The 26,446-nt window shown below is 38.2% G+C and overlaps 2 protein-coding genes and 1 long non-coding RNA gene across 3 annotated transcripts in view; 2 read left to right on the plus strand and 1 right to left on the minus strand.

The window, feature by feature from the left end:
• The window catches only part of LOC125280859 (gastrula zinc finger protein XlCGF57.1-like), a 1,316,469-nt gene that overhangs the window by 340,372 nt on the left and 949,651 nt on the right, over positions 1–26,446 (plus strand). The window lies entirely within an intron of this gene.
• On the minus strand, positions 2,912–5,381 carry LOC125243901. The gene is made up of 3 exons (XR_007179175.1): positions 4,620–5,381; positions 4,233–4,363; positions 2,912–3,653 (listed from the first exon to the last, which is right to left on the minus strand). It is a non-coding gene; the product is annotated as an uncharacterized LOC125243901 (long non-coding RNA).
• On the plus strand, positions 10,707–24,795 carry notum1a (notum, palmitoleoyl-protein carboxylesterase a). Its single transcript, XM_048152299.1, has 11 exons — positions 10,707–11,514; positions 16,277–16,329; positions 16,432–16,527; positions 17,537–17,597; positions 17,716–17,774; positions 18,087–18,189; positions 18,271–18,462; positions 20,427–20,524; positions 20,617–20,764; positions 20,870–20,917; positions 21,106–24,795. Exons 1-11 carry the CDS (start codon positions 11,162–11,164, stop codon positions 21,410–21,412), a joined length of 1,518 nt encoding a protein of 505 aa, XP_048008256.1. The 5' UTR covers positions 10,707–11,161; the 3' UTR covers positions 21,413–24,795.

Raw genomic sequence — 26,446 nt, forward strand, 5'->3', positions numbered from 1 at the left:
TCAGAATGTCTCTGCTCATGGGGTAGTACTTTTTCAAAGTTCAGGAACTTTCAGGAGTGGGACTTGGGCTCTGAGCATGCTGATTGGTTGAGTTCATGCAGCATTTTATTTCAACCACCCTTATTAAAAGTCTGTTGCGGTGTGTGCAGTAAGAGTTGTTGGCTATTCGAATAGTTTAAAAAATACGACTAATGGACAATGAGGTTCAGGCTTTATTAAGCTTATATGGACGAAATTCAACGGGAGCTGGAAAGTTATGAGCAGTCTTACGTCACCGGTTTTAATCTTCATGGTACTTTAGACCGCGATAAAAATGCAGACAGCAACAGGTCTGGAGGAAAAAAGTTCTTGGGACAAATTGTTCTGGTAATTTCGTTGGAAAAGCTGCTTATTTTGAATATAAATCATGTTGATCGCTTTCTTCATTCCAGATGTATTGGAATGCTCAGGTAAGATGACATAAAATTTGAACAGCCTTCTATGTGTGACCTCTTCATCATTTGCTCCTTCCATCACTTTTGTTTTTTCTTCTCATGCACTGGTTCGCTAAGCTGAAGAACCAATCAAAGTGATCTCACCAACTGTCCAACAACAAAAAGCTGCCGACGGGGTCCAACTAGTGCCAAACACACCGCAAAAACAGAGCTGACAGATTCTTAACAACGGCCCAATGTCGGCTGATCGTCGACTTGGTGTGTTATGACCTTTAGACAGCAGTCTCCATTTGCTCTTCTTTTAATTTCATTGCCATCTATGAAAGAAAGGGATATTAAAGAGTTCTCATTAGTGATTTTTTCTTTCCTACATGAGGATAGAGAGAATAGGAGAAAGGACATAATACTAAGACTCCAAACTGATGATTTTATGAAATATCTCAGAGGCTTTTCGTGGAGCAATGCCATACCAAGATGAGAACATTGATGAACAAAGAGTAACATTTAAGTGATCAGATGTGCATGTTCTACTAAGACAAAAGCAGAGATGCTTATTCCAGGAACCTAAAAGTACATTCCCAGAGCTGGAAACATGGATGGAAAGTAATCAAGCTGTGGAATGATGTCATCTTGATGAAAGACACATCATCAGGGAGCTGGTTGGAACTGGCACAGTTTGGCGCAAACTGGGCTACATCATACAAGAGCACAACATCAAAGCAGGTGCCAGGCTCCTAGAAAGGCCTGATATGTGCCAGCAGCATTTATGAGTATGACATCTCACTGGCACAGGACAATAGGCTCTAGAGTTATGAAGACATGCAAAGGCTGTGTATTTTGTAGGATTGAGACAGATGCTCTGAAATTTCACACAGAGAAGGAAATATGACTTATACAGAGTGTCTATTTACACTAAGAGCAAATAGATAATTTTGCTGGCAAATGCTATTTACAGTAATTCCACCTACCAAACCAGCAGTGCCACCAACCCAAGTTCCAGTCAGCCTTTTCCTGATACCATTCTTCTCCCTATTGTCATCACATATCAGCTCAGAGAGGTATTTAATTTCAATAAAAATGAAGACAATATTACAAAAAATTTAAAATAAACGAACAGCGAACAGACAAACAGCTGTGAGTGTAATCAGTGTCCATGGTGAATGGTGAGTGGCGGGAACAGAAAACAAAGGAGCACGTGACAGTCAATAACAAGCAGGACGAGACGGTACATGTAGCAATGCGTCTGTTTTCATTTATACTTCTGCGTCGACGTGCATGCAGACCACTAGTAGTCAGTGTCCGTGGTAATGTTGAATATCAAGGCAAAAGCCGAAGAAGAAGCAGCTTGTCATGTACGTTGTCAGAGAAGCTTACAAATAGAAACAGCAGAGAAGCAGCAAATAGGTAACGACTTTTGTTGTAGTATGACTGTATGTGTCCCCTGAAACAGAGTGTTTTTTCATTCCTATGGAAGTTGAAAACGTTTGCTCTTCTCCTATTGCTCTGCGACAGTTTTTTGACCCGTGGGAGGGGTTCTAGCAGACCAATCACAGCGCTTGCGGTCCACGTAGAATTGATGCATTGTTACGTTTTTGAAGAGGTGCACGTCAGGCTACGTTGTAGGCTACGCATGATACAAAGAGCCTATGCCATAGCTACAGCATACACTCGACACAGAAGTATAAATCAGCCTTTAATGTTGAGATCATTATGCCAGGCTAGCAAACAGTGTAAAATAAAATTACCTCAGGTATCCAGCTCTAGTTTTGACAACATTGTCTCGCTTCCTTTGAAATTGTGGTGAAAAAGACTAGGCGTTGTTATAATTCGTTGTTGTGGATGCAAATATAGTTATAGTTATCTTTATAGTTATCGTTCTTGGTGTGAACGGGCCTGTATTCTTCATCTTTGGTAGTCTACAGCGAGAGCCAGAAGGCAGAATAGAGAACTCATGGTACAAGAAGTGGTCACTGTCTAGGAGCACAGATTGAGCTTGATTTATTTATTTATTTTAGAAGGTGGCTGCTTACAGGTCAAACAAGCTCATCCCCAAGTCTGTCTGATAGTCTGGTCTCTAGATATGGCTTGTATTTTTTGCCCTTTTGTGGTGCTTGACTTAGCAAACACTAATTAGATGTTTTCTTAGGTGAAATCTTAAGGACAGTCATTTCCTAATGGTGAGAGAGTCAGACTGGTAACCTGAAGGTTGCGGGTTCGAGTCTCAGTTCCCGCAGGAAATCATTGAGATGTCCTTGAGCAATCCCCAATAGCTCCCCGGGTGCCACAGCAAAATGGCTGGCCACTGCTCCAATTGTGTGTGTGTGTGTGTGTGTGTGTGTGTGTGTGTGTGTGTGTGTGTGTGTGTGTGTGTGTGTGTGTGTGTTCACTTCTTGTGACTCCTAAAGTGTGTGCATTAACTGGATAGGTTAAATGCAGAGGACAAATTCTGAGTATGGGTTACCATACTTGGCCTTCATGTCACTTTTTCTCTTTCACTTTTTAAAATACATTATATCCAAGCAATAAATCAGTAGATGTTTTGAGTTGATAAACACGTTCTCTTTAGAATTTTACAATTCAGATTCAGTGACCAAAGATTCATGACCAAAGTCTTTCTTGAGATTGGTCAGTGTCAGATGAGTACAATGCCAATTAAATAATGTGAAGCTAATATTTGCTTTCCACACCTCTTCTTATTTCCACCTATACGAGAGGGTAGGAGTGTGGCGCTTTGGGGCTCAGCTGTGTCATTTTGAAGGGGCCCACAGCATTTCGTAGACATACACACATGTGCAGGCCAACCAAAATACTTTTCATTGAAAAATACAGTGGAGCCAGTGCAGGACTGGTTTTGCTAGCAGCACAGGAGCACATTTGATGTGGTTTTACTTAGATATCTCAGAAAATAAGGGACTTCTGCAAAAAATTACTAATGCTAACAGACAAATGGTTAAAATAAAACAGGATTTGATCTGCTGCTTTAAAGATTCCTATCCTTGTTTATCCACCCTAGACATAGATCAACCAAGTGTGATTCCATGTCTAAATACCCACATCCACACAAACAAATTATAAATACAAACAAATTAGTCATCTCCCATTTGAACTAGTATACAAGCTGTCAACTTTACTCCCATAATCTCTCTATGCCAGGGTACGGGAAAGGAAAGCTGCACAGTCTTGAAGTAGTTAGTCTTCCTTCATGAAGTGGGGCATCATCTGCAACCAATAGAGACACTATGGTTACGAAAGGAGAGCCTGTTTGACAGATGTCTCCTGCTTCTTCTCTACTGAAGTCCACTTCCTAGATGGCACCTCATGACTTATGTTTATGGTCGAGTTTGTTTACTGATTCAATGGAGTGCACGCATAACACATGAATGTAGCACAGAATATGCCAGAAAGACCTGAATAATGTTTGTTTGCTTTTATGTCATACTTATTCTACAACATATGATGCTTTAAAATATGTTTGCAGGATTTTTCTCTAGAGTCTTATACCACATTACTGATTCAGACTCTACAGGCCTTAATGGATTATCATACTCAAGCTCTTTGTAGATTAACACCATCAAATGCAGAGTCAAATTCAAGTGTGACTCTAACTCCAACAACGCCCTGAGATGCAATCATGCACGCTGAACCCTGAAACCATACTGAGACATTATACTGGAACTCAACCCCGCCCTTCGAAATTGGGTGTCACTTTAAAGAAATCTGTTAAAGAAACTTCTTAGTGAATTACAAAGGTTTTATAGATGGTGATCTCTGCTTTGTTCTAGGAATGAGGACTTTCACCTGTTTCTGATGATGGGAGCTGGAGCCTGTCCCTTTTAAGAGCTTGATCCTTCTTGATCTCTTTGATGTAACTTGACCTAACAGTTCCAGCGAGAAGAATTTGATGATTGTAGATGGGCTATTTTAACTAGCTGCGTAGGAGATATGAGAATTGAGCAAAATGAGTCAAGCCAAAGTAAGGATTGATAAAACTGGGTTAGAAAAACTGAAGAAGAGCGATTAAGTCAACATGAAACACCATTTGCAGCTCATCTTACTTCTGTAATCTGACATGTTTCCACATGAAACAAGATATTCAACTGGAAAACAAAATAATAGAATAAGGATTTTTTTCTCTTTTTTTGGCATTGGAAATTGATTAGTTTGTGAAAAGTGGGCATTACATACCAGAATGGTGGCAGGTGGTTAGAGAAGATTTGTGCGGAGAGTTTGACTTGATTAGACAGTTAGCCCCTGCTGAAAGAAAAAAAAAAAGTGCAAATATTATACTGTAACAAGGTCTTTGTCCCTGTTCTCTTATTTTGTATATGGACTTTTAGTTTGTAGAGTTGTCTTGTTCCTGTTCCCTTCCCCTTTGTGATTCACTGATTGTTTTTTCGTCATCTTCTAAGTCCATTTTTTTATGCCCTTCCCTCGCTAACTTCCCTCTGTCTCATTCATTCCGATGTACATCATTGCTTATTCTGCACGACTGCTTACAAAATAGAAGGGTTGAGGGTCTGTCCAAGTAAAGTTCCATTGTCCACTTGACGCTGTTGAATGCACTTATGGCGGTGGGGATTCCCTCGAGGGTGAGGTAGAGTGTTTGCAAATGTATGTCTAAAAGTGGAGATAAACACAGCCCTTTTCTGTGTCTTGTTACCCTGATTAGTCCTTATGCATTTAAGCCATTGGCTGCATCCGAAATTGCATGCTTCCCTACTATATAGTAGCCAAAATACAAAAAACAAACAAACAAAAAAACAGTAAGTTTACAAAAGTGGTATCTCCAATTCCCAGTAGGGCACTAAAGGCACCCCGGGGTATTAAATAAATGTCTGCAGTTGGATCCTGCTCTCCCTCGTCTCTCAGGCCCTGTTTACTCCTGGTATTAAGATGTGTTTTGGTTGATCAGATCACAAGTGGATGACGCTAAATACAGGTGTAAACGGTGTCCACTTTCAACCACTTCCAGAGGTAGCCGAAAACGCATTTGACTGGATTGCCTTTGAAGTGTAAACGCTCATCATGTTGAATGTGTTCGAACAGACACTAAAGACCACTGACTCTCCGCCTACTGACTTAATGCGTAAACATTATGTTAAGTGCACTAGCCAGACACAATTTAAGCTGTGTCAGCTGAAGACCCAAGTTTGGTTTCAAGACAAAAACCTAAAGAACAATGTTCTCTTACCATTCCTGATTTCTAACACACACTCACAGCATTTGGCATGGTCTTACGGCTGTCAGAGAAGAAGCAAAAGCTGTTGCTCTACGTATGTTTTTTCGTCATCTTCTTTCATGTTCATATGTAAATTCCGTGATCTTATATCATCCATTAGATTGAAAGATTGAAGCCCATACATTTACCTGCCCGTAGACCCTCTCCTGAAAGAAATCAGGACAGAAATGATTGAAAGTGGACAAAAGAGACAGATTAAAACACCAAGTGTAAACAGGAATGTGTCTCCCTCAAAAGTGAAAGTGGATCTGTGGAGGGCACATGTAATTGATTGGAGATAAAAGACAGCCTTTGACTTTGACAGGGGAGAAGGGTCAGATAAAAGGGGTTAGAGAGGAACATGAAGCAACTGCAGCTCCTGGGTAATTTTCAGTGTCATAATTCTTAGACTGACTCACTTGGACACATATCTAGGTGTACTTCATAGAGCACCTCTGAGTAGTAGATTGGTGAGTTACTGCAAAGATTTGTTCATTCCTGTGATGAGTAACTCCCACAACATAACGTTATCCCCAATGTCGTGTTACCATGTGTGACGGGCCCCTGGAGAAGGTGTAGCAGAAGTAAAGATCCATCTGTGAGTGATTTAATGACTACAGTTCCAAAGATGATGTGTATGGGTCAAAGTGACTAGACTCAATCAGCGACAGACCCTTTCCTTCTGAGTCCACCACATGCTCTAATCTGTGCAAACATCTGTTTGAAGTTCCTCAATGAATACCATCAGTCCTGCTGGTGTGACCTCATGTAGACAGATCCCACCACCTCATTCTATTGCTATAGCTCAGCATGAAGAGCTGTGTGACGTGTGCAGTACATCATCTTCACTTTTCTATACTTTCACCACAACTGAATTTTTAAGAGGATAGTTCATCCAAAAACGGAAAGTGTGTCATGATGTACTCACCCTCTGTCACCCTTCCAAACCCACCTGACTTCTTCTGGAAAACAAATACTGAAGACTGTGTTCTCTCGCTTTTCCATGCATTTGAACTTAGTCAGTTTAGATGGTATATTGAATTTTCTTCAAGTTGTTTGTGGTTCAATTAATAAAAATTAAGGATAAGGATTTTTACCAAAAAACAAACAAACACATTTTTTAGCTGGTAAAATGTTGTTGAAGGGGTAAAATAAAATGAGAAATATCTTGATTTTTAGCCTTAGCTTTTACTTTTTGTTTTTGTCCAATTTTAAATTAATTTAAATCATCTTGCACCCTCTCTAAGTTTGCTGAGGCCCCCTATAAGATTTCAAATCTTCTGATGCCACACAATAAAATTCTGTATGAAACAGATAGACAAGTAAACCACTATTAACTGGAGTTAAATGTTAGAACTGGAACAGTCCAGTCCGATTTGTGAATTAGTCATTCAGACCAGATCAAATGATTCCTTGAAAACATCAGACTCCTAAGAACAATTCTTTCACAATCTGTCATCACTTCATGAAAACACATAGAAGAACTAGAGCAGAAGTCAAGGCTTTCAGTGAATAACAACAGATTTTAGTCTTTTGAAAACTTAATGAGTAATCTTCTAGACCATCATGTTTCATGTTGCTTTTGCATGCTTTTTGAAACTTATAAGATTCATTTCCCATTCATAAAATTTATTGTGGAAAATTATCAACCAGCACAGTCTTTGAAATTTCACTTATTTATTTATTTATTTTTATGTAAAATAAAGAAAGTCCTTCAGGTCTGCAACCACATGCAGAGTAAAATAATTGATGACTGAATATTTTCTGTTGAATTTTTATGTGACCTAAACCTAGCCTATAATATCTAAAGAAATATTGGTTTGGGTATTTATAAAATTATATTCCATTCTATGGTCCAGAAAATATACCAAATATAAACAGAAAAGCAAGGCCAGTTATTCAGCTCTGTTTATAGCCTACACTTTGCATACATATGGTATTTTCATTAAATATTTTAAGCACAGAATGATATTAAAAACACACCAGCAATTAAACAGTAGTTTCTAAATCGTTTACAATCATTAAAAAGCCTATCACTGTAATGGTCAGGTTCTGTTTTGGTTTTGTTTTCCATGTTCCGGCTGCAGTTCTCGTCCTTGTTTGTACTATGTTTCCTAATTGATTTACTTGGTTCTTGTTCTGGTAATTATCATCCTTCCCTGTGTATTCAGGGTACGTTTACATGACAACGATAGATTAAAAATGGAAAATGTTTATCCTTTGCATTTTTCGTGTGCAGACGACAACGTTGTCAAAACGATCCCCGTTCAAGCGGATCCACAAAACGACTAAAACCGCTGTATTATTCATGCCAGGCCAGTAGATGGCGATGTCACTTTGTAAAGAAACATTACGCGCCTATAGACTGAACACATAAATACACATGCGCATGACCTCACTGTTTTCACAAATTCATGTTTTCGTTGTTTACACAGAGACAATAACATTTAAAGGTATTTGTTCAGTTGAGTACTTACAATATCCCAAATGTTTCCAACAATTTGTAAATTTGCAATTTTGCATCTTGTGTGAGGATTCGCCTGTTAATTGCGTCATACCCGCGTTACTCTCGGTTTCTGGTTTTATTTTGTAGAAACCATGGGAACACCAAAGACACTTTAATATATTACATGTTTTAATAGACAAGGGAACAACTATTTGGTTACATTTATAGACAGAAAATTAATTGCTGTTATATAGCTCAACACGTTTAGTCTTATTGTTTAAATATAATTTTCTTGATTTTTTGCGAGTACCATGCTTTACCATGCCTCCGAGAAAAACATATTTTGGAAGCCATCCAGCATTTAATATGATATTTTAAAATCGATCTATCTTACTGCAGTGTGCAACAAGTGTCTCACAGCAGCCGCTGAGCGAACGCACAGAGTAACGTTATAACATTTTCAACACTCTCAAATGTATCAAATATGATAAACAGATCTGTGTTACCTCATACTGACTGGAAAAGCAGAAGCGGCGCCGGCGACTGTGACATCATAAAAGTTCTGCTGCTCGTGAGGCGTGTGTTGCGCAATCGCTCCTACAACCTCGTTCAGCTCCCACAACACTCGGTCCTGCTCTGCTTCATACTACAGTAACATTAATAATCGCATCCATGAACATGATTTCTTCCCGAGTCCTATCACGATTGTTTGCACTGGCTGTGATGTAACGACCACATGTCCCAAGATTCCGCGTGCAGTCATCAAGCTACACCTTTGTTTTGAATAGGCCTCTAGCGACCTCTAGTGCACAGAAAATATTACACATTGCACCTTTAACAGGCGATAACATTTTCAAAAACTTTGAAACCTGTTTTTTTTTTTTTTTGTTGCCGTTAACTTGTAAATGAACGGCCAAAACACATAAAAAGTTTATGTTTTTAGTTGAAAACAGTGTTGTGTAAACGACCTTTAAAGTTCTGAGTTCTGTCTGTTCATTGTTTGGTGTCGTTAACGTGAATGTGTAGTAATTTCTCCTGTGTTTTCTCATTGTTGACTAAAGTCTCCTTGGAAATATTGCCTCCCTCATGCATTTTCTTTATGGATTTACAACATAAACCAGCAAAACGTGACATGATCATGATTTAAAATGTAATGCTTAATGGGCTCTACTGTTTTACTACTATTGGCAGCATAAATTTACAGCATATTCTGTTATAAAAATCGGACACTTAAAAATACACATGAACATGTATTGTAAGAATGTATTGTTGTGGCATCTGCAAGCAAGCTTTTTTAAAAATATTTATTCATATATATATATTTTAAATGACACTTAATTGGTGTGGCAGTACTTGTATTGGCTGTATGAAATCTGAATCTCAAGTTCACACAGGTGTCCTAATCACCGGTGTAGAAAATCACATCAACTATGATCTTTTTGACCATCGCATGTCCAAATATTTTTGAACACTGTATTTATTGTTTCAAAATTATCATTGATATTTTTTGTCAAATATAATGTCGTTAATGATTACATTTAAACTTAAGTGTCCAAATACTTTTTTGGAGCCAGCATTGGATGGACCTACCTATGGGCTTGAGTGTAATGGTCCCATGAAGACGTAGATCTACGTCTGAATAGAGGATGACTGGTCTATTCTTCAAGTGTTTAGCATCTGAACAAAGAGAGACTCGCGGTAAGTGACGGAATGAATCGACGCCAATGGGCGAGTTCCCCCGTTTCCACGGCACTGCATGCATAAAAGTGAGAGCACTGGTCTGAAACAACAGGCTTGTGTAAAGTTAAGTGTCGCGTTAACACCAGCCACTTGACACCCTTTTATCTCACCGCTCAATGGCCGATTAATGGCCGTAGCAGGAATCCAGCGAACCCCATTACATTAACGCGATGTGTGAAAAACAGTGAATGAAGACATCACTGTAAAGGGAGAAAGAAAGGTCTTTAAAACAAGCAACGATGGATGGATAAAGCAACTTTGAGCTGTGGTGTGAGTTTGTTATTTGTTTGATTGACACCGTGATAAAAAAAGCAAATTATACTAACATACCAGCGTCAAATAATTAAACATTTAATTTAGTACCCACGAAAAAGGAGCATTCCTGTAAGGTGCGGGTTTTCCTTCCGACTCCAAATATACAGCAGAGGGAAAGTCTGGAAGGGGCTTCATGAGGGTGGAGGAGTGATGACTGACTCCTTTGATCTTCAGAGGCCCAGTCAACAGACTCCAGTAGATAAAAAAAGTCGCGGAATCTCTTATACTGACAAAAATACCCGCACAAGTTAGACAAGTACTGAAGTTTTCGTTCGCATTATGGAAAAAAAAAATCAGGAGTAGGCTATGTTTGTTCTCACAAGACTATAAATTCGTGACAAAATACCTACACATATTTTAAGTTGTATTAACCCCCATCCCAAACAAAGCTAATAAATTATAAAATATAAATTATAAATAAAATTGTAACACAAAAAAACCCATTGTGTGCAAGTTCCACCGCCACTTGTAGATTCTCACGCTATTCTCGTTGTATGTTTATATATTTTTTCCAAAGCACGAGAGCCGAGAGTGTCAGAAAAGTCTTATTCTCACTCTATAAATTCGCGTGGATTACGAAACAGACATTTCAATGCCAATAAAAACTACCACATCAAGAAAAATATCGCAGATCAAAAAGACCAAACTATGGGCATTTTTTTCAATAAATGAAAAGGACAGAAATCAGTGTGACTGGATCACGCCCCGTTGCACTGCCCTCCACAGCGATTGGTTCATGGGAAAGAGAGCAGGGTTAAAACCCAGAGCGGTTAAATACACAGGTATTGAACAGAAGAGCACACCACAGTCCGTGGAGGAATTTTCATAGTGGAGGAAGCAGTATATTGAATATTTAAAAGAAAAAGCCTTAAGGACTTCGAAGTTTTGCACTGAGAAAGCTCACCTGTTCAACACACTTTGGCTCTGTGTAAGTGTTCGCTTTTGAATTTTGTGTAACTGCTGAAGTGCAGATTTTCAGCAACATCTCAGGATTTCGAGGAGAGCGTGATGAAGTGCAGGCGGCCGCAGAGGAGCATACGGGTGATGAGTGTCATTCATTGGGCTGTGATGCTGGGATTGATTCAGTCCGGCGCGCTTGGCGCGCGGAGATTCCGCGGAGGTCGAAACCCGCAGCCGCGGCGCGCGCTGCCCTCCGCGCATTCCCGAGACCGCGCCGAAACCACCGAGAGCTTCTCACTGGATTTCACAGCCGTGGAAGAAAACATGGACAATTTCATGACTCAGGTAAAGAACCTCGCGCAGTCTCTCTACCCGTGCTCGGCCCAGAAGCTTGACTACGACATGAAGTTACATTTCCTGGAGAATACATCAGTCACCTGTAACGACGGGACCCCAGCAGGGTAAGACAACGAGCCGGTTACAATCACAAACGTTAGGTAACCCAGCGGGCTGCCTACTTAAACAATATTTGGGCATCACAAGCGCGTGCGGCATCATCTAAGGTGCGTTCCGACTCACATCATAGTCTCGACCGTTATTGTTGTCAAAGCCTGTACAGTAAAACTGAGGCATCACTGTCTTACCTTAATTTATACATTATAATAGAAAGATTGTATACGTTCCTTACATTGTCAGAAGAGAAATATTATCATGCGTCTACTAACTGTAACATTGGTATTTCAAACTATGCATTTAGCTTTTTACCCATAAAGTCTAGATTAACATCATTGCATTCTCACTCTTAAAAATAAAGGTTATTTATTGGCATCTGTGGTTCCAAGAAGAACCTTTAACATCCATGGAACATTTCCATTGAATAAAAAAGAGGTTCTTTAGAGTATTAAATGTTCTTATCACTAAAAACTGGTTCTTTTGAAAAGTGTTTACTGAAATGTTCTTTGGGGTACCAAATATCATTCAAAAACACCCTTTTGGGACCTTTTTCTTCTTCTATTCCTACCTTGTTACTGTCATTGCTTCCTGATTTTAGTTGGAGTTTCAACTCCATGTGCTTAAGAAAGAGCTTTAACTTTGACACTACGCTGGTTTTACTTAAAAGTTAATGGCAGAAAATAAAATGAATTTGTTTATTTTAATGGTTGGAGGGTAACACTTTATTTTAGGGTCTTTTAACTAGTTGCTTATAAGCTTGCATATTACTAGAATATTGGCTATTTATTAGTACTTATTAAGCACATATTATTCTACATGACCTTATTCTACATTCTTAATACCTAAACTTAACAACTACCTCACTAACTATTAATAATCAGTAAATTAGGAGTTTATTGAGGGAAAAGTCATAGTCAATAATGAATATGTGGTCCCCATACTAAAGTGTTACCGGTTTGAGATATAAATGAATTGCTATGAGAGTGTGTTCTCCAGTACATCCATTTATCAGTGACCTGACAGTTTCATGTTAGGCAAATCAGGTTTTAAAGCATTAATGTTAATACTAATCCAATAATACAAATGTAAGGTGTTGTCAGAGCAAGCTGAGGTTGAGAAGTGAGAGAATCACCTAGAATAAATAGTAATACAGTGACAGGTGGGCAGGGCTTGAGGATAGTAAGTGGGAAATATGTGTTCAAATGTGATCTATAGGTTGAGTTTGCAGTATTTACAGTGGCAGTGCTGTACAATATCTGCATGTGAGTTGATGTGCAAATGACGTAGACATGACAAGCACATAAAATGCCCAATTTCAGTGGCATCCCTCCAACTGGTTTTTGTGCACCTGCCACTGCTGGTCATTCAGAATTAATATCTATTTTATTTTTTTATGTTATACTCTCAGAAAAAGCTGTCTATGTTCCTGCAAACATCAGAACATGTCCCAAAGCACCATGAGGGGCACATCGTCCCCAGAGTAATTGCCAATCGTTATGGGTTTTCATTGACCAGTTCACATTCCCACATCAACCCCCAAGTATTGAACTGAAGAGTGTTTTGTTATTGTTGTTATTGTTGAATGCATCCCCGCTCTGATATACCTGCTGACTGAAACTCACAAGCTAATTGGCTAAATTGCCCAATTAGGATATATATTGGAATTCTAATGAAAGCTAGTAAGAGCATATGCTTGATTATTGTCATGTTTTGTGATATTGAGGGTTTAGAGACTACAAAATGACTGCATTTTTTATAATATGAATAATTTTTTAGACACCAGTCACATCATTACATGACATACCTGATCCTCTGCTGTTTCAAATTTAAATCTTAACCACTGAAGTTAAAAATTTCAGCTCTTGTAGAATGTAAAAGTGGGGACAGATGTACAGAAGTAGAAAATGTGATCCAGCTGTGTGTAAGTACTCTTTCCTTGCGACAATATAGTGTGTAGGCTGATGTTGACAATGCAAAAAAATCTATGGGAGCAGCAACAGTGATATCAATACATCTTGTAAATCTATCTTGTACATCTTGCAAAGAAAGCTCATTAATCTTTTTGGCCCCTTCTCTACAGTGAACAAACTATTTTTGAGCATCATTCTCATATAAAATTTCAATATGCCTTATATTCATGCAGATCTGCTGAATCAGAAATAATTGTTACATTCAAAAACGGTTTATCTAAAGCATTTTGAACATATTTTATGCATGTCACATGTATGCACATCACAGTGTTTTGGAGTTAAATAATATACACCGAAAAGTAGGTTTTCATATTTGCCATCATTTGTAATTAACACTGTTTATGGTACATAAACAAAGAATCTCTGCATAAGATCTAAACAGTTAAATGATGACACAGAAAACTAAAATAATGGAATATGTCTATTTAGTAACAAACATGCATTAATTGATCATCTGTACTTGACAGAGTTTTTTCTTGCAAAATCCCAATGTTCCCAGTTAAGAATCACATTATAAGTGCAGTTCTTATATATTAGCTTGCTTTGCTAAAAGAGAATCAGCGCTGGCATAAACTCCATGCTGATCCTCTCTAATGCACAGAAGCTGTGATGTTTTTGGCATTGGCCCACGTTCTCTTTCAGATCTGCAGTAGTTGCTTGTAGAGAAGTTTTCCTGTGTGTCGTGTGATAGGCTGTTATACATGGATGGATTCCACAGGTCATACTACTGAAAAGCTTTTATGATCAGGCTTATCCTAATTTTTCAGCATTTATAAAAACCTTTACTGAATGTTCGCGTTAATTTTATGAGAGCTATCAGACTTGCAGCCTAAGCTTTATAAGCTGTAATGTAGCCTAATGAAACATAAATCGTTGGCGTGTAAGAAGTGGTGAGGAGGGTAATAGTGAGAAATGTACACCATATGCCAAAAATGTGGTCACCAGTGGCATCGTTTGGATGAGAATTAAAGCTGTCTTTAATTATGGCAGACTGATGCCCCTCAAAGTAACAAGCTGAGCCACAACTGTAACTTTTCTCACACAAGCAAAAAGGGACTGAAGTTTGAGCTGGAAAGAGTTTACACAATGGCTGAACGCCCTCTTGTGGATACGATGAACTTTGCAGCTCTGAACAATTTCTTGGTAGATTATCATCCCTTGTTAAAAAGAAAAATGTACTTATTATTGAAGTAATATACTTTAAAAGAATATACTTATGTGCAAACTGAATGTAATGTAATGTTTTCAGATACTTTATTGCATATTTATTGCAATTTAACAAACATTTATTATAGTTTTAAATTAAATTTGTGTTACTTAAGAGTGCTTTTGACTTAAAGGGTTAGTTCGCCCAAAAATGAAAATTCTGTCATCATTTACTCACCCTCATGTCGTTCAAAATCTGTATAAATGTCTTTGTTCTGTTGAACACAAAGGGAGATATTTTGAAGAATGTGTTAAACTGAACAGTTTTGGGGCACCATTGACTTCCATAGGCATGCAGACTGCTTCTACAAACATTTGTGAAAGAATGAGTCGCTCTCAGCAGCTCAGTGAATTCAAGCGTGGTACCGTGATAGGTTGCCACCTGTGCAATAAGTCCATTTGTGAAATTTCCTCACTACTAAATATTCCACAGTCAACTAGTGGTATCATAACAAAGTGGAAGCAATTGGAAACAACAGCAACTCATCCATGAAGTGGTAGGCCACGTAAAATCACAGAGCGGGGTCAGCGCATGCTTAGGCGCACAGTGCACAGAAGTCACCAACTTTTCAATAGCTACAGACCTCCAAACTTCATGTGGCCTTCAGATTAGCTCAAGGACAGTGCGTAGAGAGCTTCATAGAATGGGTTTCCATGGCCAAGCAGCTGCATCCAAGCCTTACATCACCAAGTGCAATGCAAAGCGTCGGATGCAGTGGTGTAAAGCATGCCGCCACTGGACTCTAGAGCAGTGGAGACGTGTTCTCTGGAGTGATGAATCACGCTTCTCTGTCTGTCAACCCGATGGACGAGTCTGGGTTTGGCTGTTGCATTGTGACAAGTGTAAAGTTTGGTGGAGGGGGCATTATGGTGTGGGGTTGTTTTTCAGGGGTTGGGCTTGGCCCCTTAGTTCCAGTGAAAGGAACTCTTAAAGCTTCAGCATACCAAGACATTTTGGAAAATGTCATGCTCCCAACTTTGTGGGAACAGTTTGGGGACGGCCCTTCCTGTTCCAACATGACTGCACACCAGTGCACAAAGCAAGTCCTGACCTCAACCCGATAGAACACCTTTGGGATGAATTAGAGATCAAAAATTCCCATAAACACACTCCTAAACCTTGTGGAAAGCCTTCCCAGAAGAGTTGAGGCTGTTATAGCGGCAAAGGGAGGGCCAACTCCATATTAAACCCTGCGGATTAAGAATGGGATGTCATTAAAATTCATGTGCACACAATGGCAGGCGTACCTAAACTTTTGGCAATACAGTGTAGCTGTCATTTTTAGGATTAGAAATCATATTTTGTTGACAGAATACATGCTGACAGTAATCTTGAGAAACTGTATAATTCATAACTACAGTAGTCAACATTTGAAGTGGATCAAAAAGGTTCATCAAGTTGTCCTAAGAACTAAGTTGTCCTAATAAGAAGGTTTTAGGACATTTTTGATGAAAGGTTTTGATCCACTTCAAATGTTGACTACTATATTTCAACTGAATTGTTATTTGAATTTATATATAAAGAATTGACATAAGAACAGATGGCATATATAGTCTGCAAGTATAGGTTTAATGGCAGTCTGCTTTATTGTAGGTACTACCTGAAGGAGTCCAAAGGAAGCAGACGGTGGTTAATATTTCTGGAGGGTAAGTGTAATGCTTTCAGTCATTAGAATATCTTCTGTGGAATTCAGACCCCTATTTCATCCCTGTTGATGCTGAAGGTGTACGAAATGCGTCTCTCTGCAGGTGGCTGGTACTGCTTCAACAAAGAGAACTGTGACAGCAGATACGAGACCATGAGGAGGCTCATGAGCTCCTCCAAATGGCCACAAACCAAGACAGGTTAGAAATGCCAATAGTCTGTCAACAGAAGTGTGACTGCTAATAGCATCACTAAAAGGCTTATTCAGACTTTTGATATACAAAGATGGTGCACTCATGAATGGGAGAAAGTGCAACGCGCAATAAGTACCTCCTTCTAAATAAAAGAGCAAATTGCTAATTGGTAACGTAATTGACCCTTCGCTGGGAGTTTGATTGACAAGCGATCTAACCAATCATAATGCCGAATCCGCCATTTTGTCCGACAAAGCAGTCAGGAGTTAGAAGATTATTCTCGGTGAACTTGAACTTGAAAAATGGTGTGTACTGACATCTTTCCGCATTTGAAACAACATTCCTTCTGATGTTCATTCATGTTTATTTGATGCTATAAATTAACTAGTAGGAAGAGATGATCGGTTCATGAGCCTCTTGAGCTGAGGAGCTACAGCAATCTGTCACAACACATTAAAGAGCCACAAAATGGTTTTTATTGTTCGAATTTCTTAAAAAATTACACAGTTTAAAAGCTGGGACTTTGTTTAATATCATAAGTAACCTGCTTTGTCTTGTCTGTCGACGTGTTGTCAGTGTCCTCTTTGCTCCACGATGTATTTTTCACTCTGACAGCACCATGGCTTGTCAGACAAAGCAACAGTAACTAAGGGGGCGGGTCTTTGCGAAGGGTAAATTGCATCACTGCAGCTGCCTTTGATTTGCATGATATGAGTGTTTAAGATAAACATTAGACACTTTAGACACTTAGACATTTAATCGTAAGAATTTGATGTTTCCCCATTCAAAGAGATAGGAGCTGCACTTGCATGACTGAAATAGCTGAGGTGTTTCAAAGATGGCCACCAAGTGGAATGACTTGCCTTAAAGGGACTTTGTTCACACCCAGGCCAAGTTTTTTGGCTTGATAAACATACATAAACTAGATTTCAAAACAGTTATACAAAGACAATTTTCATTTCTGTTATTTTGCACTGTTATTTCATAGTTCTGTATATATTTATTTTAACTTCAGGCACAGGAATACTGTCTTCACTTCCAGAGGAAAACCCACACTGGTGGAATGCCAACATGGTGTGAGTATCCCACTAGTGTATATACTCTTTTTTTACACTTTAGATGAAACGGTCATTTTCAATATGGTTATGTTGGCATAGATTTGGACCTGAAGTCTTTGTGTTTTCTACTTTTCAGGTTTATCCCATATTGCTCAAGTGATGTATGGAGTGGAGCCACACCAAAAACTGATCAAAGTAATACTCAAATTATATCTAAAAGATGATATATTTAGTACTATGTTAAACAGAAGGGTCCAAATGCCAGTGAGACCACATTGAACCTGGACCTGAATACTTTAACTTGGAAAAATAGAATGTTAAATGTCCTAATTGAACTAAGGCCTAATCCTGGCTTAATCTAAACCCTGTCTGTGAAACCAGGCCTTAATATCTTAAATCTAAAAAAAGATCCAAAATCTTTGATTGGTATATCAAAGTGCCTCTTTTATAGCTATTATAAGCTAGTTAGCACTAGCCGTTCATTAATTGGTTGTTTATTGTGTACAGATAACTATGCGTTTATGGGTTCACTGATTATAAAGGAAGTTGTGAAGGATCTGCTCACCAAAGGTCTGGACAATGCCAAGATACTGCTGTTAGCTGGAAGCAGGTGAGTCCATATTACAGACCATAGTTTCTGACTCTGATGTCTGTGACTGATGTTGACTAAATGTGTGCGTCTTGTCCACAGTGCGGGTGGCACTGGGGTTTTGCTGAATGTGGATCCAGTATCTGAGCTCCTGGAGGAGTTGGGTCATACAAACATCCAGGTCAGGGGTCTATCTGACTCGGGCTGGTTCTTGGACAACAAACAGTACCGCTGCACTGACTGTGTGGACACTATCAACTGTGCGCCCACCGAAGTCATCAAGAGAGGAATCAAGTAAGAATATTATGTTTGTCGGACCATATGCACTGATTGGACAAACATTTTATTAAAAAAAAAAGATAATAAAAAAAAAAAAAAAAAAAAAAAATATATATATATATATATATATATATATATATATATATATATATATATAGACAACTTCTGTTATTGATTGCTATCAGGATGTGAAGAGAGTTTCAATCAGTATAACACAAGTGTTTATGAAAAGCATACCCTACCTTTAAAATTTGATCTTGCTTTTGCTCATGCTTAAGATTTATGGATTTAAACAAATCTCTAACCTTAAGGACAGTTACATTGTAGAGTTTTAATGGGGATGGTGTGTTGCAAGTGACTAAAAGTTGATGAAATCCATTGAGCAATACAAATTTCAGAGAGGTGGGTCACATTGTTCTCACAGAAATACAATTTGCTGTATTTCCACTTAATTCTTAAAGAGGACTCGACTCGTTCCACACCTACAAAACAGCTTTTGCACATCTTTGTGGCAGTATTCCATAGTTTTAAAAAAGACTAATTATCAGTATACATCAAGTCTAATAATGTAAGTTAACTTGAAGTGTGCTATTTTGGATAAACTAATTTTGTACCAAGTATATTTTAATTGTAAGTAAATTGTAGTAAAGCATAAGTTTAAGTGTATATAGTGTACTTTTATCTGCTAAATTGGAAAAACTTTATGTATACTTAGTATACTTTAAGTATATGCCTGTGTAGGGACTAATTACATATGTAATGTTTGGGTGGAGGTGGAATGAAGGCATACAGCAGAAGGAGTGAGAATCCAAATGCAGTTTAAGAATAGCTATAATCCAAGGTCTTAGTCCATACCAGGCAGATACTGACTGGTTTTCGGACACCTGTGCAATATTCATGCTGTCTAATCAGCATCTTGATATGCCACACCTGTGAGGTGGATGGATTATCTTGGCAAAGGAGAAGTGCTCACTAACACAGATTTAGACAGATTTTTTTAACAATATTTGAGAGAAATAGGCCTTTTGTGTGTATAGAAAAAGTCTTAGATCTTTGAGTTCAGCTCATGAAAAATGGGGGCAAAAACAAAAGTGTTGCATTTATAATTTTGTTCAGTGTATAATCAGTCCGTACATACATACACTCTATGAAGAAACACCAGAACTGCTCAAAATGCCAACAGAAAATGTCAATCAAAACAAACAAGACTTCATAAAGAGTACAGGGCAAAAGGCCCAGAGTTTATGGAAACATTGAGGGACGAGGCTGCCATCTGCTGGTACTTAAGGGTACCCGCAGCTGATGGACATCACAACATTCTTGATTAGTGATATTAAAGTGTACTTTATTTGTGTTGTAAGTACATTTCAAATTTATTGTGAGTGTCTTCAAAACACACAAGCAATATACCATGACTATATTATTTTTGAGGTATATTTTCAGTAATAACTTTGACTTCAGTTTACAGAAGGGATAGAATAATTTAATGATCAGATACGGGAAATAACCGGTAGGCTACAACCCACACTTACCTCCAAATAGCAGGACATTTTCTCCTGTACTTTTCACGTAGGCTATTTTATTCGGAGGCTGTTATAGTCGCTATCAAGCTCAGTCTGCAATGTCGCTTATATTCCCAGGAATGAGCAATGCACTTTCTGCTTTCAGTGTTTCATTAAATAGGTAATATATGGTGGCATTGTGACCACCTCACTTTAAATATCTGAAATTAAATATATATATTTTTTATGCTTCTTGTGAGAGGTGACCTAACTAGAGCCCTGTTCACACCAACAGAAATGTTCCACATGAAAATTCGGTCTGATTTTCAGCCGTTATTCAAATTAATGTTCATCGAACCTAATATTCGATGTGAAGAGTCTTTCAAATGCAAATAGCATTCCATGTTTACCTTTTTCCTCATGTGAATTTCACAGTGAATTAGATATTTAGGAATGTCATGAACTTCTTGTCGACAGATACTGGGGCGGCGTTGTACCTGAGCGATGCCGACAGGCTTATGAAGGAAAAGAATGGAACTGCTTCTTTGGATATAAAGTTTATCCTACCATTAAACGTGAGTACAGGCACCATCCACATAGTTCTTTACAGACACTATTGAATTTGGTTGCTTTTTTTTTAACCAAGTGTGATGTTTCTTTATCACAGGCCCTGTGTTTGTAGTACAGTGGCTGTTTGACGAAGCCCAGCTAACAGTGGACAACATTCATCTGACGGGTCAGCCGGTTCAGGAGGGTCAGTGGCGTTATATTCAGAACCTGGGGACGGAGCTGAGGAACACTCTGAAGGATGTCCCGTAAGTATGACTGGCACTTTAGAGATTCATTGTGAAGATAGCTTGAATGCTCATTTGATGTGAATACTTTTTTGCTGTTTCTAATTATCTGCTTTTCACCTCCAGTGCCATGTTTGCCCCAGCCTGCCTTTCACATGAATTCATAACAAGAAAGTAAGTGATCTTTTTGATTTTGTGCATTTCTACTTGTAGATCAGGAGTAGATCTGTACCACTTTTCAAGTTATTTATATAAAGTTATAAACAATCATATACAATATAAAGTGCTATTTTTCCCATGATGGACTAGTGAGATGAGCGAGACACTCATTGAGTTGCTCTGCCCTCTTGTGTTTGTTGTAGTTACTGGACTGACGTTCAAGTCAAGGGCACGTCTTTACCCAGAGCGCTCCACTGCTGGGATCGCAGTCTACAGGAAAACAGCAGAAATAATAAATCCCCTCCCAAAGGCTGTCCCGTGCACTTGATCGACAGCTGTCCATGGCCTCACTGCAACCCGACGTGCCCAACAATCCGAGATCAGTCGACGGGACAGGAGATGAACGTTATCCAGTTCCTCATGCACATGGGCTTTGACGTACAGAAGATGGCCCACCAGCAGGGCATGGACCCAAGTAAGCTACTGGGCATGCTCAGCAGTGGCAGCTAAATGCCGTGGAAGGACTCGCTCCCAGTTGGGGCTGTGCTTCCCATCAGTCTGTTTTGATACCTCCAACCCCTTCACCCACCTCAGCTTTGACCTCATGCTGAGCCCTGCCTTTAGTCGGGGCTCTGTGCCAACTCTCTACGGGCTTCCATCTCCAGATCCCCCTATTAATGATCAATTTAAGAGTCCAAATGGCATCATTTTCCTCCAGCGTATATTACCCATGCAGATTATTCTCACTGAGCACCTTGGAGATGGTGGAGATGCCCAAAACAGAGATTTGGAACGGAGCCCTTGTCAGATCCACCTCAGTTAAACCATGGGCTGCTGACTGTTCAAACGTTCCCAACACAACACCGTACCGGTGAAAGTACTGATGAACCATGTAACCGGTTAAAGGTACACCTGCATCTCTGCTCTTAATTTATCTTTTGGTTATAAAAGTATCACGAATGTAATCCAGTTTTACGGATCTTCAGCATTGTTGTTTGCTTTGTGGTTTGTATCTTATTTTCTTTTGTTACCGATATATTTAGCCACAGTTTATTAGAGTTTTATATGTCAATTCAGAGAAAGAAAATACAGAGAGAGTACGGATATTGTCGATTATAGAGTTTATAATCTGCAACACGGATTATAGAGTTTATGAATTACATGTAAAATATATATTGGATCTACTCAAGACTATAAAGAATCGTATAAACAGGAACTTTGGAACAGACAGACACACGTGTGTGGAAAGCACTGGATCACCTTACTCTAAACCCAGCATCATTCTTGGGGTATGGCTAAGTTATTTTCTGATATGTCTCGATAATAATAATATTTAAAGGAATAGTCAGTCCCATAATAATAATTCTGTCATCTTTAACTAACTCCAATGCCAATCCATCCAAACATGGATCTTTTTTTTTCTTTCAGTAGATCATAGCTGGAGAACTTTTAAAGAATGTTCAAGCTTCTGTTCTCTATATTATCAAAGTATATGGTCATTTATACTGCCAAAAGCCAAAAAGGATATAACAACACAGTAAAAGTAGTATCATAGTTGTCATACACTATATTCTAAGTCTTCTGAATCCAGTTAAGGCCCAACTTTGACACCAAAAGCGATAACTATAATGATAACTATATGCAACAGTCAACGGTTGGGTTCCAGAAGTGAAAACTCCATTCAATTTCTCCATAGGGAAAATCAATTTTTAATGATAGCTTATAAACCTTTAAAGACAGCCCTACTGTGAGCTGCGAGGTTGTTATAGCTGTTGGACCACGTCATTTCAATTTTGTTTTAAAATAATCGTGTTTAGGCAGAAACACACACCAAGCTGACGCCGACGAACTAGTGGCGATGAAAGCAGACTGCGGGGTTGGCTCATGTCAGCAGCGTCTGTGTCTAAAGTTGCCCTGACATACTAAACCGATGCTCGACAGCCGACAGCCAAGTAGCACGTCCGTTCTGCGCCTGCGCAAGATAAAATGCCTTTCTGTACCAGTAGGTGGCAGTAGCTGAACAGCAATCAGAATGATCAGATGGCCCGACGGACCGACGAGCTCCGACGCCGTTTCAACATGTCGAATCGGCCGGAAAAAAGCCAACGAGGACCAACTTCAGCCGACGGTGCGGAACACACTGAGAAAGCTTAGTCGCCCGACGGACAAAAACTGCCCAACGGCGACCGTCGGCTTGGTGTTGTCATGCCTTTTAACAGCAGAATTTGTGTTGAAAAACTACATTACCCATGATGCTCTGTAGAAAATTTCACCAAAGAGTCGAAATAAGCAAAATGCACCAAAATATCTTGTTAGCTCCACCCACTCCCATGAAGCATTGCGAATAACGTAATCAAGTTGTTCTCCATACACTCTCAAAATACTTAAATGCTTGTAACTACATGCATATTTTGCAATAAAATACACACTCATATAATCAACATTTTTAAATAAATGGTTTTATATTTTAAATTTAAAGTTTTCATTAGTTCACATTGCTTCATGGGATTGTAGTTCTTTCCCTCACTAAAGCAGTTTAGTACAGTCTTTGTCATTTTGTCTGATTTTCAAACTTTTTTTGATTCAAATCAAAGTTTGTAATGTTATGATTTACCTCATAGCTGGTTGGCTTGGTTCATGGCTTATAACAGTTAAACTTTTTTGAAACGCCTATGGGAAAAATGAATGGAAAACATCCTTCCGGAACTAGCGAAACTAAGTTTTTAACATTATAGTTAGTCCTTGATGTGAACAGGCATTTATTCCCCTTTTGCCATAGCTATCAAATCTCATTTGTGGTCAAGATGACACAGCAAACATTGCCTTTTGACATGAGTGACATCAAACCTTTTATCTAAACACAAGAGCGAATGACATGACAATGTGGATCATGTAGGTATATATCATATAGGTATGGACAATAGAGAACTTCTTTATATTGCCTTTTTGGAGACTTTTGTGGCAGTGTACATACATGTGTGTTTGTATGTAAATCAGAAGGTTGGACATTGAATACTGTTCATGAGGGTGAGTAAATGATGTCAGAATTTTTATTTTTGGGTAAACTATTCCTCTATGGTACAAAATACATATATCCTCACAAATACTGGATGAAATGCAAATTCCCGCAAACATATCCTCCTTTTTCATAGTCACATTTCAGGCCAGCAATGTCCTGAATGTGACCCTGCTACTCAGGTCGGTTCTCTATACCTTTTTGGTATACCTTCAGTTTAACTCGTTCACATTGTATTAAAAGGGGTATTTCACTCATTTCATTCACTCATTTTCTTTTCAGCTGTGTATAAACTCTTGGGACATTTTTGTCTTAGTATCTTAATGGTAAATAAGCAAAATGACATTGTTTGAGTGCAATTCCCCTTTAAAACCACCATTGTACTAACATGACAGTAAGATGATGGTTGATCACACATTTATCAATGCAAATTCTCACTCAATTGGGAGAGGCTATTATGCTCTGTATCTATGTATATGTTTTATTAACAGCTGTCTCCTCTGAGAGTACTTTTGTCAAATGAAGACATTCTAGACTGTTAAAATATTTAATAGAAAATTACTTTTTAATATAATTTTTTTTATGTAGCGGTCTAATGAAAAAATAAATAAATCAGCCAAAAGAAAAGAAAACAACAGAGATGTGAAGGTATTACTAATTGCTATTTTGTTCTGTAACATATTTTTTAACAGAAAACTCAATCTACATTGCTAAGCTGCATATTTATTTTGTTATGTAAATCATATTTATAATGCTATTTTCACAGAGAAGTGATTCTTTGTAAATTGTAAATAATTCTGTTTTTTTTTTTCTTGTGTTGAATGCATGTTTGTGTCCCTGAGAGAAAACATTACAGTTATTCCAAAGAAACATTTAATATTGCCTTTTCATTTTTAACATATTTAACTCCCCAGTGTCCACCTCATGGTGTTACTGAATTATGAACTTATTTTACTTCCATTATCTTTCAATATATCATCATAATTTTGAGTGCAACATGAGTAACTATAAAGTAACACATGATTTTTTTTTGGTCACAAAATATCTAATTTTATTTTGTCGTCAATTTAAAAGTAAAGTTACTTTTTCAAATAATTGACACAAGTAACTTTGTTTTCCCAATTATTGAGTGACAGCTCTCCTGTCCCCGTATTGAGGGAAGGTTCAGATGCATTGTGTGCGCTGTGAAAACATGATAGTATTTACTCATCAAAAAAGATTCAGTATTCCTCAAAATGAATAAAAACTGAAATGCAAACGCAGAATATTATGCAAATGTGCAATACTTAAATATGTTATATTACACAAATGTACTTTATAGATTTAATCTCACTTTATTAACCAATGTCTTTACTGTTGACTTTCAATGTTCCAATTCAACCATACTAATAAGCAAAAAAATACTTCAGGTGAACATCACAGTTGTGTTTATTTTTTTGTTTTTTTGTTGCTAATGTAAGAGTGTTGAACTTTCTTCTCCTGTATCTTATAAGAACAGGAGCACAGCTGAAAGGTTTGTTTGAGCTGCGCCCTCTACTGTACAGGTGTAAATATGCATTTCCTTCAGCCTGATGGGGCGTTCACACCAGATGCAACTTGCACAAATAAATCACGCTATTTGTGCGTAGTTGGATGCTTGAACATTTTGAGTTTACTCGCTTCATTCGCGCGTGAATTTCACTTCACAACAGACATGAATTTGCGCCATGAGAGGGACTCTACTTTAAATATGTGTAAAATAGCGTAGTTGTAAAATACGGCGAATAAGCTTAATTTGCCGGCTATAGCTAGCTTGTAGTGTCAATATGTATGTATATATATATATACATACATATTGACAAATTGAGTAAAGAGATTGTCGGACCTCCACCTTTCTTCCAAGCAAGATCCTTTTTATTCCTGTTTCTATAAAAGTATGAAGATGTATCATACAGCTCCGGGTATCCACATACAGCGACGATGATTTTGTCCTCCATTGTTGTTTCGGATTTCTGCCTCTGCTCGCTACGTCGTAATCACGTCACTACTAGAGCAAGCTCCTGATTCGTTAATATTCGGATTTTTCAACTCGCCCGAAACGCTCAATTTGCACCCCGTCAAAGACGCGATAGACATGTCTTTCGCATCTTTGCATTGAGTTAACATGTAATTCACTCGCCCTTAACGCTTCATTAGTGTCTTGTGTGAATGCACCATGAGGCATCACTTTTGGTGTGAAAGGTCCTTTACATTCATCAAAAATAGAACTTTTTTTGTTATTAAAAACAAAAAAGCAAGTCCAAGTAACTAGGAAATACAATTAGTTAATTTTTTTAGGTAGAAACACTATATTGTAATGCATTTCTTTTAAAAGTAACTTTCCCCAACTTTGCATATTAGTACCTTTTAGGTGACACTGTGCCAGTGACAGCTGTTTTTGATTACTGTAGACGAAGCATCTAAATATAGCATCTAATTATGAAAAGCAACTTCTTGATATAAAACAAATTAAAAAATAATAATAAAAAACAGTAAGCAGTAGTTAATGT

Source organism: Megalobrama amblycephala, linkage group LG1, assembly GCF_018812025.1.
Source record: "Megalobrama amblycephala isolate DHTTF-2021 linkage group LG1, ASM1881202v1, whole genome shotgun sequence".
NCBI classification, from domain to species: domain Eukaryota; kingdom Metazoa; phylum Chordata; class Actinopteri; order Cypriniformes; family Xenocyprididae; genus Megalobrama; species Megalobrama amblycephala.